Below are 16709 nucleotides of genomic sequence, written 5' to 3' on the forward strand. Positions count from 1 at the left end.
GTCAACATACATAAGCTCCCCAAACACTGATATAGTGCTAATGGACGCTATTCCCTGACACTCAAGGCCGGGGGTGAACGGCACAGACCATAACAACAGTTCATAAACAGTGTTCATAAAGTGGGCCGGCAGCCGGACTCTGGGCCAATCAGCATCGCAACCTTGCACCCAAACGACGCGCCGTTTCAAACACTCTTGACTTTTACGCTCTGCCGAGCCGGCGTCCCAAAGTTTCCCCCGCGCAAGCCGACCGTGACGCCGAGCCAGCGCAAACAGCCGCTTCGCAGGGCCACCCGAGCGCCACGCGAGACCTTAGTTTAGTCAGGTGATTTATTCGCTCCTGAAAGCTCTGACTGGAAAAATAAACCTCGGGGCTCTCGACAGATATAGCACCTTGTGTGTAAACGAAAATTCATGTGCCCAGGAACATTTGAATCAACACATTTTCACTTTCGTATTAGCTCAGTTTTTGTTCCCGGCACAAAAGGGGGTCGGAGAGATTGGAGATTGCGCCCGCGCGAAAAGAAACAAATCGGCGCAGACAAAACGGATCGACGTCGCCTGTTGACACGGTGACAGATTGAATGGTGGGACAAATGATTGCCGACGCTAGTTGGGGGCGGGCGCCGTGGCGACGAGTCGGGTGGCAGAGACCCACCTCCGCGCGGCGCAGAGTGGCAGGTGGGCTCCACAGCCCCATAATCCACCACTGCATTATTCATCCCTCTCTACCCTTTTCAGCTTTATGTATGTAATAAGAAGAGACATAGGAAGGTAATTTATGACACGGGGGAAATTAAAATCATTGTTCAGCCTGCCAGACACCTTGCCAGCCATTTTTTCCACCCCCTCCACCCCCCTTTTTCTTTTTTTCATTTTTTTTTTCTTTTCACCTTCGCAAAACTTTTTTTCCCGCGGATGATGTATGACGGTAGCCTCGAACGGCGGCACGGCGTGCGCACGGACTGCGGCGTTCCTCTCCCGAGGTGCTTTATGGACTGCGGGCCAAAGCCGACTGACATCGCCATCTGGCCCCTCGCCAGCCTCCACCTGACCCTTGCGATGCGACGCGACGCGCCACACAGCTCGGCTCACAGTTCCAGCCAGCCACAGCTTGGGCCGCGTCCAGGGCCTGGGACTTTGAGGGAGCTTTTTTTTTTTCTTTTCTTTTTTTCCTGCCTTGAAAAAAGTTGGACAGAAGTGCCTCTGTTCCGCTGTTCCACACCTTCCCTTGCTCGTCAGCTGCTGATGATTTGCTGTTAAAAAGCTTTGAAACGGTGGTGGCTGTTCGTTCCTGAATTTAAACCAAACATTCTTTACTTTTACAATCCCAAAGCAGAAAACGGAGGAAAATTCATCTCTCCACAGACACCCTGAAGACAAACCATAAGACAAAGCAGTGACCTTGCCCAACTCTGGAAAAAAAAGAAGAAGAAGAAAAAAAAAAAAGGAATTCGCTTAACGAGTCTTTGGCCTTCCCTTTTTTTTTTGCAAAAGAAAGGAACCAATTTCCTCGAGAGGGATGCGCTATCAAAGGGAACCGTGGCTTACCAGGACGGGCGAGGCGTCCCAGTGGGCTCCAGCGTCTCCCCCGGCAGCGCTCCCTCATCAGAGGAAGACCCGGCCCAGCGCAAGGGGCTGGGAACCACAATCTGCTGGGGCGCCTGGTCCGCGCGCTAGCACACTAATAGCAGCTACCTCCAAGCCTCCGCTCCACCTTGCTACCGAAGCGATACCAACCCCAAGGGTCACCCACCACCTAGATGAAAGAATCTCACTGTTATCGCCCGAAAAAAAAGAGAGAAATAAGGGAGGGAAGAAAGAGAAGGAGGGGAAAAATGGGAAGAGCGAAGAAGAAAAAAAAATCTAATCTAACCTAGTTTATGACAACAATCCACCTTTGAAACTCATTAAAGGGCTTTCTGCTCGGGCCCTGACGCGCATTATCAGCGCAGATTAATCAGCAGAGACTGGAGATGAACTCTCATTTTTTAAGGAGCTGTAACAGAGGGCTTTTTTGTCTTCAGATGAAAATCAATTAGTGGAGGTAAGGCCACGAGGAAAAAGCCGCATCACTCATCGGCGGCCCGAGTGGCAAGGGCCCGTGATTTGTCTTCCGAGCTCCGCTGCTTCAGGGGGGCTGAGACTCGCGCCCGTCTCCCAGAAAATTAATTTTCTCAACAGAGATCTGTGTGCCCGAACGCCCCCCACCCCACCCTTCGTCTTTTTTTTTCCACCCCCCCATCCCCCCCTTTTTTTCTTCTTCTTCTCTTCTCTTTACTGCTGTCTTGTTTTGGAGGGGCCGGCGTACACAAATGACTTTCCAACAGAGCGCTCTCCCCCTGTGTGTGTGTTCTCATTGGACAGATGGACTTAAAGAGTACTTAACGGGAGATGAGGACCACTTCTTACTCCTCTCCTCTCCACTCCACTCTTACACAAGCCAGTGCTTTGTTTTGTGTTTTGAGCTCTGCTATCCTCGTTTTGTTCCGTCGCTTGTTGAAAAGTAATGAGTTTTAGCGTGCGACACAATTAAGATAGATCCTACGGTCATTCACCTGCTAGTTTCTTTGTCCACGACGAAACACTGGACAGTGTGGCGAAGCCAGCAGGTCCCTCTATACCCGACGCACATCTTGCATAGAAACACACAAACACACTCAATCCCCAAACTCTCACATTCGGTTTGTACCCCTAACAGCATTAATTAAATCTGATAGCTTGACATTAAGGGGTAGGGGGGTGTGGGGAGGGGGAGTGCAATCACACCTTGTCACCTTCTCCCCTCGAAAAAAAAAGGACACACAAACGGTGACTCATCTGACACTGTGAAAATACCACAGCTGTGAACAGCAAAGTTGTTGTTTTTTTAACTCCTGCTTCCTTTTCGTGTTTCCGTATACAGAAAAGGATTCACTTCACGGTCTAGGGGAGGTGAAGGGGCGACTGCAGGTTGAGGGACTTCTGGAGGGTAAGGTGAGCGACTGACTGAGGCCGTAGGGGGGACTTTTCAGGGAGAGAGACATTTTGGCACAGGGCACTCCGCCATCACCTTCAGCGGCATGGGACACTGCTGAAGGTCTCCAGAGCCAACTCCAGAGAGGACCTTGTATCGTCTCTCGGCGGCCCATGAAACAGTGTGTGTGTGTGCGCATACGTTTTTTTTTTTTTTGTCTTTGTTCGCCCAACGCGTATAAAGATTATCTCTTATGTGGTCTTTATAAAGAAGTGTTGGGTCGCTGTCAAGCCGAGATGAATACATGAAAGCTACAGCGAGATCGGGCCTTGCGAGAGTCGATGGGGAGATAAGAGGCAGTGAAAGAACAGAGAGCCGGCGACCGCTCCCTCCTCCTGCTCCCTTTATACTCCCTCCCTCCTCCTCCTCCTCCTCCACCTCCTCCTCCTCCTCTCTTTCTCTTACAGGAGGTCTACCTGCACATGGCCCTTACAGATTAATTTTGAGACATGGCATCTTAATAAAGCTCAAGAGGGAACAAAAAACAGCCCTGAAGAAGACGAGGGGGAGGAAGGGGGGGGGGGACTAGAGGCAGTCATCCAGACCGATCTCACCGTCCTGCCACCACAAAACCCCATTGAGATGTGCTCAGAGAGAGAGAGAGAGAGAAAATGAGAGAGAGAGAGGGGGGCAGAGAGAGAGAGAGAGAGAGTCCTTTGATGTCATTAACCCCAACTGACAGACGTTTAAGCTGATATTACTCTAATTAACTCACGGCTGTCTGTGGCAATGATGCCGTCGGCGGCCGGAAAAGCGCACCCTGTCGAAGCCGGGGGCCCCCAGTTGCCGCGCCGACGTCGTCCCCCTCGCTCTAACCCCCTCAGCTGCCCCTCCATCCAGCCGCCCACATCCTCGCCACTGCTGTCGCCCAGCTCACCCCACCCCACCCCACCCCACCCCACCCCACCCTCCCCTCCCTTGCCCCGGCGACATCACTTGGCGTCCCGGCTAAATTAACAGTTGTGAAAATGCGCTACCCCCGCGCGCCGGGCCCCGGTGTTCCTTATGGCCCCTAAATGGCATTTCAGTTCCTATCAAGGCAAGAATCAGGGGACGTGATTTTTTAATACGGTGGCAAAACAATGGGGGCCATTAATAGCCCAACTCCGTGACAGCAGCGCTCAGCAATGATTTATGAGTTTGTGTATAATTTGATTATGCTATTAATTCCACTGATTACAGCGGCAGCTAGTGTGGAGAAGGTCACATCCAAAATAAATCTCCGACACAACTCCACCCCCATGCACCCCCCCTCCAACACCATTCTATATGCCCCCCCCCCCACACACACACACACACATACACATACACACACACACACCAACCAAAACACACACACATCACCAACCAGGCACTCTCTCTGCTCCACAAAACAACTGCCTCCAACTAGTTACCTCTGTAATTAAAAGCTACTGTAAGGAGAAGCAAAAATAAGCTGCAGGCGCTGCCGGCTCAATCTCTGACCGGGGCTAAAATAAATAGAAAAATCCCTTATAAGGATGGCAGGAGATGTAATGTTTTTCTTTTTTTTTTTACGGCCAAGCCCTTTCATCATCTCATCAACAATCTAATAACGGAGCGGAGGGGGCGAAATGCCTTGACTGGATCACAGGGCTTGATGTCCTCAAAGGCGCTCCTTTCATACTGAAGACACACTTAATTCGGGACCCCAGATAGCATCGCAGCCTGGAACAGGCACAGCTCTGATCTGGCACAATGTGTCGAGGAATTCCATTTGTGGTATTATTGCCTCCATGGCTTCAAATCACCACACCACATCACAGGCCCTTGGGAAGAAGAAGAAGGGAAAGTCCATTCACCTGTTCTGGAGAAGCTTCTGTGATGAAGGATTACAGGGATACAATGGTTCACTAATACCACCATCAAATACAGATATTCCAGATGGTTCGAACCAATTACCAATTCTTATTCACTTGAGATGTTTGTGTTCTGAAACAATATCACATTAGGCTAGATGTATAACTCCAGAGGGGAAAGAGAGATTCCGCTCAATGCCCCAATCAAACCTTAGACAGTAATCGCTAATGACATTTAGCAGTTAAGACTCTGAACCTCTGATTAACTCCTCATATAAAAACATCAACATATACTGTAGCTAAACAAACCCCGGTGTGGCATGCCACAGTAACCTGAAGGCTTCTGTATCTGCTGTTAATGTAACCGTGGTGCCTCTGTTAGAGGGGCCTACAGGCACACATCGAGGGCAGGCTTAAAAAGAAAATGGCCGCCCACTGTCGGCGGGGCGTCCGCGATAAATCCATCGACCGTCCGGGAGGCGCTAAACAAACAAAATTACCACGCCGCGTTCGGCGGACCACTTACCTGTCAAGTTCATTGCCGGCAAATTTGCCTGTAATCTCCAGAAGCTGGGTGGCAGAGTGGGGGGCTAATGGTTGGCCAATAATTAAAAGAAAACAAAGCGTCACGCCGCCTGGCGAGCTCCACTGCAGAAAATTAAATCCTGTTGGATCCGAATAAATTAGATGTTTATTGCTCCCATGAAGTGGTGGAGGAGAGAGAGAGAGAGAAATAGAGAGGGAGAGAGAGGGAAAGAGAGACGATATAGAGGAAATATGATCTGAGAACGAGTGCCGCAGAAAGACAATCATCCTCACTAATTAATGCATTTCCTCGTCCTCTCAATCTGCTTCAGTTTGACTGCCGCCTGATTGAAGCGCTGCAATACGGCTTGCAAATCAAAGGCTTGTAATGGCCAGAGATGCTAGACCATGGGTCTTCAACCGGGGGTCCGCGACCCCTAGGGGGTCCGCGGAGGTACTGCAGGGGGTCCGCGAAAATATTTAGTCTGAAGCATTTTTTTCTCTTCCAAAAAATAACATTTGTCAAAGTTAACATAATGTTCAATGAAAATCGCTTCATATTCGTTTTTAAATAACACATTGTAGGCTACCCATGAATCATGCTTGCTTGTGATAATGTGATCCCTGTAACATTGTGTTACCCAATGGAACACTTTCCCCCCCGTGCGTTTTAGTTAAATAGCTTCATTTTCAGCGGCATCTGACCATTAACAAACTCGTTCTTTTCATTCTGGGAGATAAATTACGTTTCGACTGTTTGATTCGTTTGCTTAATGTCGGGACTGATGGACCCTGAACTTTGCGGGGTAGCCTATTTGTTCTGTGTGATGTTTTGCTTTTTTTTTTTTTTTTTTTTTAAATGAGAGTCTGCGGTCTTTGCACGTCAAGGCGTTCTGCGTGAATTCATTAATCCAACGTTCTCCGCGATGTCATAGGCTACCATCAAAATGAAACGATAACGATAATCTTGTGTGTTTGTGTTTCCTTGTGTAAGACAAGTTATATTTACACAAGATGAAGAGGCTCTCTGTCTGTATCAGGTTGAGCAAATGAAGCTTTGCCTGAATTTAGCTGAATTTATACCACCAGACAGGGTTAAAGCGGAGCTTCTCACACTTGAATATTAATTCGCCAATGTGAATGTAACGGTAAACACAGCAACGTTGTATCTAAGACAGCGGCAATTAAACGAAAATGATAGTAGGCCTAGCAGTGGTATAAACGGGATAATCAACTCTGCGCCGTGCGTTTATAGGAAAATAATGCACTGCAATAATGCCTGCGGCGTCGGGAGCTTATTAACACTTCGAACGTGCATTATTTTAGAAACGCACGGCGCGTCGTTGATTATCCCTTACATATCCACCTTAGTTGACCCTTGTGACATTCATTCTATTATAGGGCGAGTTTATGCAACACTATGTAAAGAATTGTAACGAGTTGTATAAAGCAGTTACCCCCCTGTTAATAATAACTTATGTTTAGAATGTGTGCGTTTGTGTGTGTGCGTGCGCGTACGTGCATGCATGTAGGCACTAGACTGACGGTTCTAATGATAGGCATGATTTGAGGTGTGCCAGGTGTGGGGGTCCGTGCTCAGTCTCTCTCACAGCCAAGGGGTCCTTGGGCTGAAAAAGGTTGAAGACCCCTGTGCTAGACTATTTTTACTCCGGGAGAGTGCGTGGGGGGGGGGGGGGGGGGGATTGGGGGAGGGGGGTGCAGTAAACAACTCAAACCAAACCTCATCATCCCATCTCAAGCCTTACAGACGCATAACCAAAGAGCTGTTTGGGGGTTGGGGGGGGGGGTGTCAGAGAAGACGAAAGCCACAGAGCCAGGAGCGCCCAAAGGTTATTTAGAAATTAAAACGAGCCTTTCCCATCAAAAAAAAAAAAAAAAAACTTGAGGAATAACGCGGGCGAGGACAGCAAAGCATTTCATCACTTTATTAGCAGCGCTGCTCGGTGATCTGTGAATAACCCGGGAGAGAGTGGCGGTGGCGGCATTATTGAGTTTGCGCCGCCATCTATCCATCCATCAGCTGCGAGCAGGTATCAGCGTGATGGATGGGCCCGCCTCTGTGCCACCTTCCAACCCTCGACACTCCCGCTCGCACGCCCGCGCTCCCTCCCTCTCGCTCCGGACTTTTGTCTCTTCATCCCCCCGTCTTGTCATCTGCACCTCCCAGGTGTTTTAGTCGGAGCTCTCCGCAATCTTCACACTCCTCTCGTGCGCAGTTTGCACCTTCCCCCGTTGTTTATTTCGTTGGCTCATTTATACTCCTTCTCCAGCTGCCTTTGTGTCTCTCCATTTGTATCTGGGTCATTGACAAATAAGGCTTTTAAAAACCAAAGTCTTCAAATAATCTTTAAAAACTGACTGAATGCATTTTTTAAAGTTAGAAGACTGTGTCTAAATGAGTCTTAATGGCTGTGCAACATTTACAGGGGTTTTACATTTTTAGACTGTATTTGCATGTCACCACATTTTTTAACCATTTCTTCACTTTAGTATTCTACCTGGTTGCACCACCTGACAATGTGGTTGTGCCACCTGACATTTGCAACTAATTTCAAACAATTTAAGAGCTAGGAAATAGTAAACTAGTAAATAAAATTAAACATACTATTAAATATATTTATTTTTATCCTTACCTTTTTAATTCTATACTTTTCACATAGTCTGCTTTGCTCGGAAGGTTGCACCAGCTGACATTTTGAGGGTTTGAGATGACAAGATACAAAATACATTTAACTGTTATGATACATAAAAGTATGTTCATATTATACAGGTTTTATAGAATAAAATTATGCTTGTAATGAATCATTTTAAACTATTTTAAATCAAAGTAATGAACTTGGACATTGACCCATCCATGTTGGGTTAGCCTATCATAATTTTTCTCATTCCTCCATTAGCATTAACAAACTTAACATTTCCCTCAAATCAAAACAGCATACTGTTCACACCTGACTCTGTGGATCTATTGGAACATGGAAGCATTACGTATAGGCACAGAGCTTCTGTGCACTTTGCCCCAAAGAATATGCTGTTCTCCCAGTCTCAGAAAATAAAAGAATATCAATTAGAGACTTAACAGCCTGCTTTGTTATTGTTTTGTTTTGTTTTTCTTTAGCGTTAACCCTGCCGTTGACGGACAGCTTGCAGATGGGACCATGCATCGGTGGCTTACCTTGCTTATCTGCCTGTCAGCAAGGGTGATTAGAGGAAAACGGGTGCAAATCAAAAATGCTAATGAACACATCTCCACAAGGAGGGGCTCTATTAGCATTCGAGAACCAGAAACCAATTAAAACTAATAAGAGCTCTCTTCTAGGGCCGAGTCCAAACATAAACATAACAAACCATAAGCCGTTTCACCAGGGATCATCTAGGGCTGAGCTGTTCAAATCTCTTAACCTTAGTCGTTGTAAGATGAGAGGCTGCTATCAAGTCATCTTTTAGACCATCAACAGTAGCCCTTTATAAACACATTCATGCCATCACAACCCAGTGGTGTTCAACACACACACACACACACACATTCAAAACCGCAGGATGACAGTCGACCGATGAGCAAATCAGTGGTGTGAATAATTCCTTAAAAGCCTGTGTCTGCACATCCCCACACCAAGCGAGGCCAAGTGATGCCAAGCCCGTGATGCCACACAAGGTCCCTCCGAAAACGTGCGGGATCTGTTTGGCCATCTGTGCCATCCTGTGCTGCTGGGGAGCCGGGAGGACGCGCAGCACCGCGCCTCTCTCACTTGGAGCACCAGCGGCCCGCTCTGGGGACGGGCAGCATCAGCATCAGCACCACCAGCAGCATCAGCACCAGCAGCATAAGCATCAGCACCACCAGCAGCATCAGCACCAGCAGCATAAGCATCAGCACCACCAGCAGCATCAGCATCAGCAGCAGCAGCAGCAGCATCAGCACCAGCAGCAGCATCAGCACCACCAGCAGCATCAGCACCAGCAGCATAAGCATCAGCACCAGCAGCATCAGCACCAGCAGCAGCATCAGCACCAGCAGCATAAGCATCAGCACCAGCAGCATCAGCACCAGCAGCATCAGCACCAGCAGCATCAGCAGCAGCAGAGTGGGAAGCTGGGACACAGGCTGGGGATGTGGGGGGGATGGATGGGGCGGTGGGGGGGTTGCTGGTGAGGGTGTTCAGTCATCTGTGCAGCTGTGGTCCTCAACCCTTGGGGGAGATGTTCTCTGTTTCACTGGCTCCAAGCCATCCCTGGCCTCTCTCTCTAAAGCCCCATCCACAGCCTCAGGCATCCAGGCAGGCTCGACAGGCATCCAGGCAGGCAGGCGGGCAGGCAGGCATTCTGGGAGAGAGGGTAAGGGGGGGGGGGGGGGGGGTGCTGGGCCTGTGCTACGCTGTCCCGCCGCCCCGCTTGCCTCTAAGTGCTTCAGTTTCACAGTCCCTCGTCCCACAGGGCCTGCAAGTGCTAAAAGCAGCCATTCAGAACCCAACTGAGCGCTGCAATCGTCCCGAGGACCCCACCGGCCCCCCACCCCCCCCTGCTCCCACGACCAGCCTGGAAAAAACGCTCCACAAGCTCCACAGGCTGCTTGTCCGGTATGTATCACACGCATACATACAAGCACAACCGAATATCATTTCAGTGTTGCCACCGTCGTAAATTGGTTGTCCACTTCAAATGGTACATGCCTCGCGCACGTCACCATCGGTACAATTTCATACAGTCTTTGCCGAGAGTAAAACTCCCTTGAGTGGCTTACAATCCACATTACCAAGCTGTCAAAAATTCACTGCGGCTAAGCTAAACTAGTAATGAACTGAACATCAGCAAAATGTTCTTGTTTGTGTGCATTCATAAAACCATACAAAACGTGAAAAAAGGAAACGCGTGAAAGAGAGGCAAGTCCAAATAGAGCTCTTTGCTAAGAGGCACATTACAGCAGCATTGACAGTGAAATACCTACAATCAATTGAAATGTCTATAATCAACCTTCCCCTGGGGAACGCCTCAATTTTTCTCTCCGCGAAAAACACCTCCTCGCGCGGTCGTTTTGCCAGGCATTTGGAAATAATAAAGCAGTTAAGCGTCGAGCCACTTACAGGCTCAGGAGACTTCTTACAGGCAATTTACAACGACCGGGAGATATCTCCCAGAGCAAATGTCAAGCTGTCTCACCTGCAGAAGCACTGTGGGATCTCCCCCCGGGCGTGCAAGGGGAACAGGAAGGGCATGTTGCCATAGCGACCCAAGCAGCGCAGGAAGTGCTATGTGGCCCAGAGGCAGTCCTCGGCCGGCGAGGGTCTTCAGTGTCACCATGGCGATGGTGTGAAGCAGGAAGTGCTGGAGGTTCTCGGTGAGCTCTCTTGGCCCGGAGAAATTCCCTTCAGGGCTTCTGGGAGAATTCTGAGGGAAGACAGACAAATGTGACCGGCACTGAACATGAGGAGGAGTCCCAACAGAATAGCATGGAGTGCCTCTCAACTGTGACATTTCTATTTGGCACATTAGACAGAGATGATCAGATTGCTAAAACAAGCAATCTGATAAACTAAGACCATGCATAACATTCAATTCATAATATTCTATCTGCAAGTCCAGCACTACAAGTCCTTAAAATCAGCACACAGCTTCCTTTCTGGAATGTGATCAAGAGAACAATGTTTCAAGATAAATTCTAAATTCTAAATTTTGTTGGGCGGCCAAAATTATCCTAACATCACAAACTAATAAAGTACAACAGAATGAGTAGCCCAGTGCGTAAGGGGGGAGGTGAGAGAGAGAGAGAGGCCCAGGAGTGTGTGTGCGTCTCCCAGGCAGAGAGGCTGAGACCGGGGGAGCTGCGCTGCTGTGGCTGCAGGGAGGGGCCAGAGTGGTGCTGGAGCACATGGGTCATACCCTGGAACTCCTCTGGGTGCTGCTCAAAGTCCAGGCAAAGGGCGAGGAACTTCACCAGCGCACGCACACTTCTCCATCACCGGCCAGTAGCTTACTGCCAAACACCCACGTCCGCCCGAGAAGAGAACACGGCACCTGGAGGGAGGAAAGGGTGTGTGTGTGTGTGTGGGTGTGTGTGTGTGTGGGGGGGGGGGGGGGGGGTGTGTGGGTGGGTGGGTAGGGTGGGGCGTAAGAAGAGGAGAGAGGAAAAAATAAATAGTGGGAAAATGGACAAAGAGGAAGAAAGAGAGCGGGAGAGGGAATGGAAAAAGAGACTGCGAGCGGAAAGAGAGAGTAAGTGAGATGGATAGAGAGAGTTACGAGACAGAAGCAGATTGCAGAGCAGATGATCTGCAAAAAGGAGAGAGGAGGGTGTGGGGAGAGTGGAAGTAAGTGAGTGTGTTTGCACATGTATCTGACGCAGAGGAAAATGCTATCCATTACATGAGTCACACACTCGCCCGCCAGCTTTCAGTGAAGGGATTAACTGAAATTATAAATGAATTCATATTTCAAAAACAAATGAATTTTCATTTAGACGTTACACTACTCTTTAGTGTTATTTAATTAAGGAAAGAAAAAAGATCCTGTAATAATCAGACACATTAGCAAACAAGAAGAACTGAAGGACTCTAACGCACCATGAGGGTGAGACAGTGCTATGGCAATACTGTAATCATTTTATTCCAGTCCAGCACCTTCAAATCCCAACACAGGGATTCAGGTCTCACCCAGTTAATGGCATTACAACAAGCAGGCCGTTTGAAAGACTGGGTTTAAAGACCACTAGCAAGTCTTGCGGTAGGGCCAAATGAAGAGGCTGAGACCTTGCCCCACTGAGTGCAATGGGCCCTACCATACAAACACACCACTGTTCCAGAAATGCTGGTCCACACAATGGACTTGAGGAAACCTGTATGCAAGGATGCCGGTGACTGTTTTTTAAAAAAGTGTAGCGGCATTAGGCTGGATTAGGTGAGGAGTTTGACCAGGCTGACCCTGGAACATCAGCTGTGGTGGGAGGAAAGGGTGTGTGTGTGTGTTGGTGTGAGTGTGTGTGTGTGTGGCGGGGGGAGGCACAGGACAGGGTCAAGGGTCATTAGGGTCACTATGCAGTCTCTGGTCATCACACTGGACTGGATCAATCCAACAATCAAGTCCAGCAAAACACGCCAGCTTTTCTCCATGGTAGAAGAAAAAATATGTTTGTAAAGATTAATCAAATGAATATTTCTACATTTATTTAAAAGAATGTTAACTAATAGCACAGGGGAAAAACACATTTAAAGTATATCTGTATGCATTTGTGCTCCCAGGGACTGGAGGATTCTAGCAATACTAATACACAGTCCTTGCAACTAAGCACTCAAAAGACTATACAAGTATAATACAAGTCAGTGGACATCAATGAAATATATAATTAAAATAAAGGAATTTAGCTTTTAAAATTCATAATCACCAGAATCTATTTATAAATACATAATCAGCATGTCGTGTGGGAAGCATTTGTTGGCAGTAAGACAGACAGAAAAACAGGGAAAAGTGTCCGCCCAGAAATAGAAGAATTTGTGGACATCACAGATGTCGCTTCAGTCTAAAGAGACAGTTGAGACCGAGATATCGGGTGATAAATGCTACTTACAATGAAGCTTGTCCATTTCTTCCCTAGAAGGCATTGCTGGCTACTGCACCTTCACATATACAGTATAATTTTCTTCCTTCTTGACAACTCATCATTACTCGATCAAGGGGTTGCGCATCTGCTTGCTAAAAGATTTGTCCCTGACAGAGTTTATACTAAAAGTCACTTAAAGCAGACAGCCTGAACACCTGCACCAATCTTCCCGTATTGGACCTGTGTCTCTCCTTCATCAGGTCAGTGTAGGTCATCTTCTTCACCTCCACAGGATTGGACGAGCTATCAACATACACATAGACTGAGCTTGTGTGTTCTCTGCGCCCTCTGATTGACTGGCCTCCTGAGAGACTCCTGCCTGCTGACCCTCCTAGGATGCTCCTCCCTGTGGACAGTAGGTCAGACCCAGAGCCATAGGAAGAGAGAGAGAGTTGCGACGCTCTTTGATGTCGCCGCCACACAATCATAAGCTCCAAAAAACCTGTGCTTCATGGCTAAATCGCAGGAGGGTGGGATGTATTTCGGGATGCCGGAGAGTGCAATCAATTAACTAATTGACCCACTGACCAAGAGATTGGCTGTTTGAAAAATTCCAAAACTCCCAAAAACTCCCTGGAAACTGGCATGGGAAAGCGCTGCCATTTTTTCCACGGTCTCTTGTGGGAGTGTCGCCACTCTGTTTTCCCTACCGTCTCTGGCTCAGACCACCCCTGCTGGCCCTGCTGCTCTCTCTAGTGTCCACCTCCCCCGTGTCTGTGTCAGGCGCTCTGGGGTGAGGCGTTGCAGGTGACCATGGTGCTGCTGCCTCCTCCTGCTCCCCTTTCACCTCCTCCTCAGTGTCTCTGCACTAGGTTAGCCCAGCAGCACAACACAACAGCCATGGACCATGAGCACGGCATGATGCCAACTTGTAACCTCTGATGGTGAAGACATGCAGGAGGTTTACAATAGAATGCAAAATAGACATGAAGCCATCTAAAATGTTATAAACAGCTTGACACTGAAGTCAAAGTACATTTACACAAATACCTGCCGTTGTTATAGACCACCTGGTGCATTTTTTGATCATTCTTTGTCAAGTATCATGTTGTAAGTAGTAGGTCCCATTCAGCATGTACCTCCAACGTTCAGCTGGACAGTGGACAGTGGACAGTGGTCAGTGGCATTTTCACATTCTTCAATTCCTTGTGGTGTACCGCCATACTAGCCTGGTCCTAACCATCCCATAATACTACCATTTCATTTCGTATTATGGTCTGGAATTTCTTTGCTCTGAAGCGCTTGCAGGAAGCGGGAAGTAACGCCCAGTTCTGGTTTGAATTGATTGGACAGCTCTCACCCAATCGGCGATAGTTACTCATAACAACATAGCGCAGGCGTTTAACGTCAACGAGCGCCCTCCCCCTTTCGCCCCCACCAACCCGTCTTTTCGTTTATTGGCTGCTTTCTGGAGGGGGGGCGTTCTGTTACAATTCTACCGAGCAGAATGCTCCACAGAGGAGCACGGCCAGACTCGTAGTGGAGGCAATCCTTGGCCGGAAGTACGTGGATGGCTCGCGAGGCTACCGCCATACAGCATCTATTTAATCTACTCTCTGAGGTGTCAAATCCGTACCTATACTTTACTCACATTGGTCACATTGCTCTGTCTCTTGACGTGCTAAGAATGGAATCAGCCTTTAATTCAAATGTAATCAATCCATGCAGTTCTGTACACCACATGTTAACATTGGGTGCGTTCGTAAATTGCACTCCGAGCGCTCCGAGCACACTCTGAAACTTTTTTAACCGTTCGTAAATTCAGAGTGTGGATGGAATTATCGTTCGTTTATTCAGAGCGTCACACTCTCGGAGCGCCCAGAGCGTACTCTGGGCACTCCAGCTGAAAGGACAGAGTAGCAGAGTGTGACGTCACATCAGTCAGCTAGTAACGAATCTAGTTACCTACGTAACGTTAACAGGTTAGCATTTTAGTGCTAGTGCTAGAAGAACGTTTCCAAGTTGACATTACAAGCGTTGCTCATCAAGATTATGTAGACGGTTTGAATAACTGCTCTCACATTGTTCTTCATCATCACTGTCAAGAAAGCTCTTGCATCAGTGGAATTGAGTTTTGAATAATACATAAACCCTGTTTCAAAAGTGCCGTAGTGGCGTCCATATTGTAAACATAAACACAAATAATCGTTCGTAAATTCACTGGGAGTTAGAATGCTCGTCTTTTTCGAACTTCAGAGTGTTATTCTATTTTTCAGAGTGTCAGATTGAATTTACGAACGCACCCATTATGTCATAACATTCTTGGAATCGATCTGAACTACCTGTGTGTGGCATATGACCTGGTATAGCAGAAGGCCTTGATGCTGGTGATGGAGGAGACTTCTGTGGTGTTGATGGGCACTACCATCTCTTCATCCTCCATCTTGCTCCTCCACTCCGCTTCTGTCTCTGCTTTCTGAGTCTCCCTCCATCCCTACACACACACACACACACACACACACACACACACACACACACACACACACACACACAAATAGAAATATACACACACACAAACATAAAAACAGGCATTCCCCTGACAATTAGTGTTAGGGGAGAGTACAGTGGTGATGTGCTCAGAAACACACCATTAATCTCCACACCATAACATTATTTTCCTTTTGGTTGTTTCCAAGGATACAGCACCCAAAAAAGTTGGTACATATAGCTCCTAATTCATTTCTGACAAACATGCCAGGCCCTTATAAATCTCTGGGTTTTTAAATAGAGACCCTGCACACTCACTTTATATACCTCAATCCAGGACAGCAGGCGGTTGAAGTTGAAACTGGCCCAGTTACCAGCATAGTACTTCCTCCTGAAAACATCACAACTGTGATTAATTCGACCGTTAAAGAATCCGTTGAACACATGGCATCAAACACACAATAAAGCTTTTTTTGATTTCACAGATGGTCGATAAATGACGGGAGATATTTTGTGCTTGCTGTTACTGCTTAGCCACAGTCATCGTTCCCCACACAGGACTTCATTTCAAGACGACTCAAGCTAAACCAGAGGTGAGTGAAGCAGCTTTTGTGACACAGTTTACTAAACCAGAATAAGGTAAAGTTAGCTCTTGACTTAGTAGTCTAATGATTTAAGAGCAACACCAGAGAAGAGTAAAGACAACTAGAATGAAGCTCTAAAGAAGACAGTGAAGTGACTTGCGACATTTATAACTCAGCAGTCCAGACGAAGAACCCTCTGTCCCACCCAGGAACGGGCAGACGCGATGACCGTGACTCGGTGAGGCCTAAAAAAATGATGGCAGACAGGGTACCATTGTGATCATCACTGCTTGCCATACAGCACAACCATCAACCACACCACTCCCCGACCTTTCACCCGACAGAGACGCATTATTCAATTTGCAAAACTGCCGCCCGTTTCAACCCCATCCTGCTCCATTGTCGAGCTCTCCTCTTGAGCCTTGTGCGGTATTATCATTCCATTTGCACAATTGGATGGCCATGCCCATTTGTTTGATTCAAGTGATTCTATATTTGCTGTAGCTGCTTGCTTGTGTGTGTGTGTGTGTGTGTTTTTTTTTTGTTCAGCTAAAAGCACTTAGAGACAGAGTGGTGACAGACACAAAGGTGAGGACAGAAAGCTTTAAATATCAGAGCAGAGAATGGTCTACTATAAGTGGCCCTGCCCCTGAATAAAAAGACTGTTTGTTTACCAACTCCTTTAACCTGTGTATAATAATAATAATTATGATAATAATAATAATAATAAT

General features: G+C 47.6%; 1 protein-coding gene across 1 annotated transcript in view; it reads right to left on the reverse strand.

Moving 5' to 3' along the window:
* The window catches only part of LOC134080827 (FERM domain-containing protein 7-like), a 43454-nt gene extending 29324 nt beyond the window's left edge, over window positions 1-14130 (reverse strand). Inside the window, exons 1-2 of the mRNA XM_062537438.1 lie at window positions 14125-14130; window positions 10534-10761 (exon numbers count right to left, since the gene is read on the reverse strand). Coding sequence (XP_062393422.1) covers window positions 10534-10761; window positions 14125-14130 — 234 coding nt within the window. The remainder of the gene's footprint in view (window positions 1-10533; window positions 10762-14124) is intronic.
* Window positions 14131-16709: the final 2579 nt, after the last annotated feature.

Source organism: Sardina pilchardus, chromosome 5 (assembly GCF_963854185.1).
Source record: "Sardina pilchardus chromosome 5, fSarPil1.1, whole genome shotgun sequence".
NCBI classification, from domain to species: domain Eukaryota; kingdom Metazoa; phylum Chordata; class Actinopteri; order Clupeiformes; family Clupeidae; genus Sardina; species Sardina pilchardus.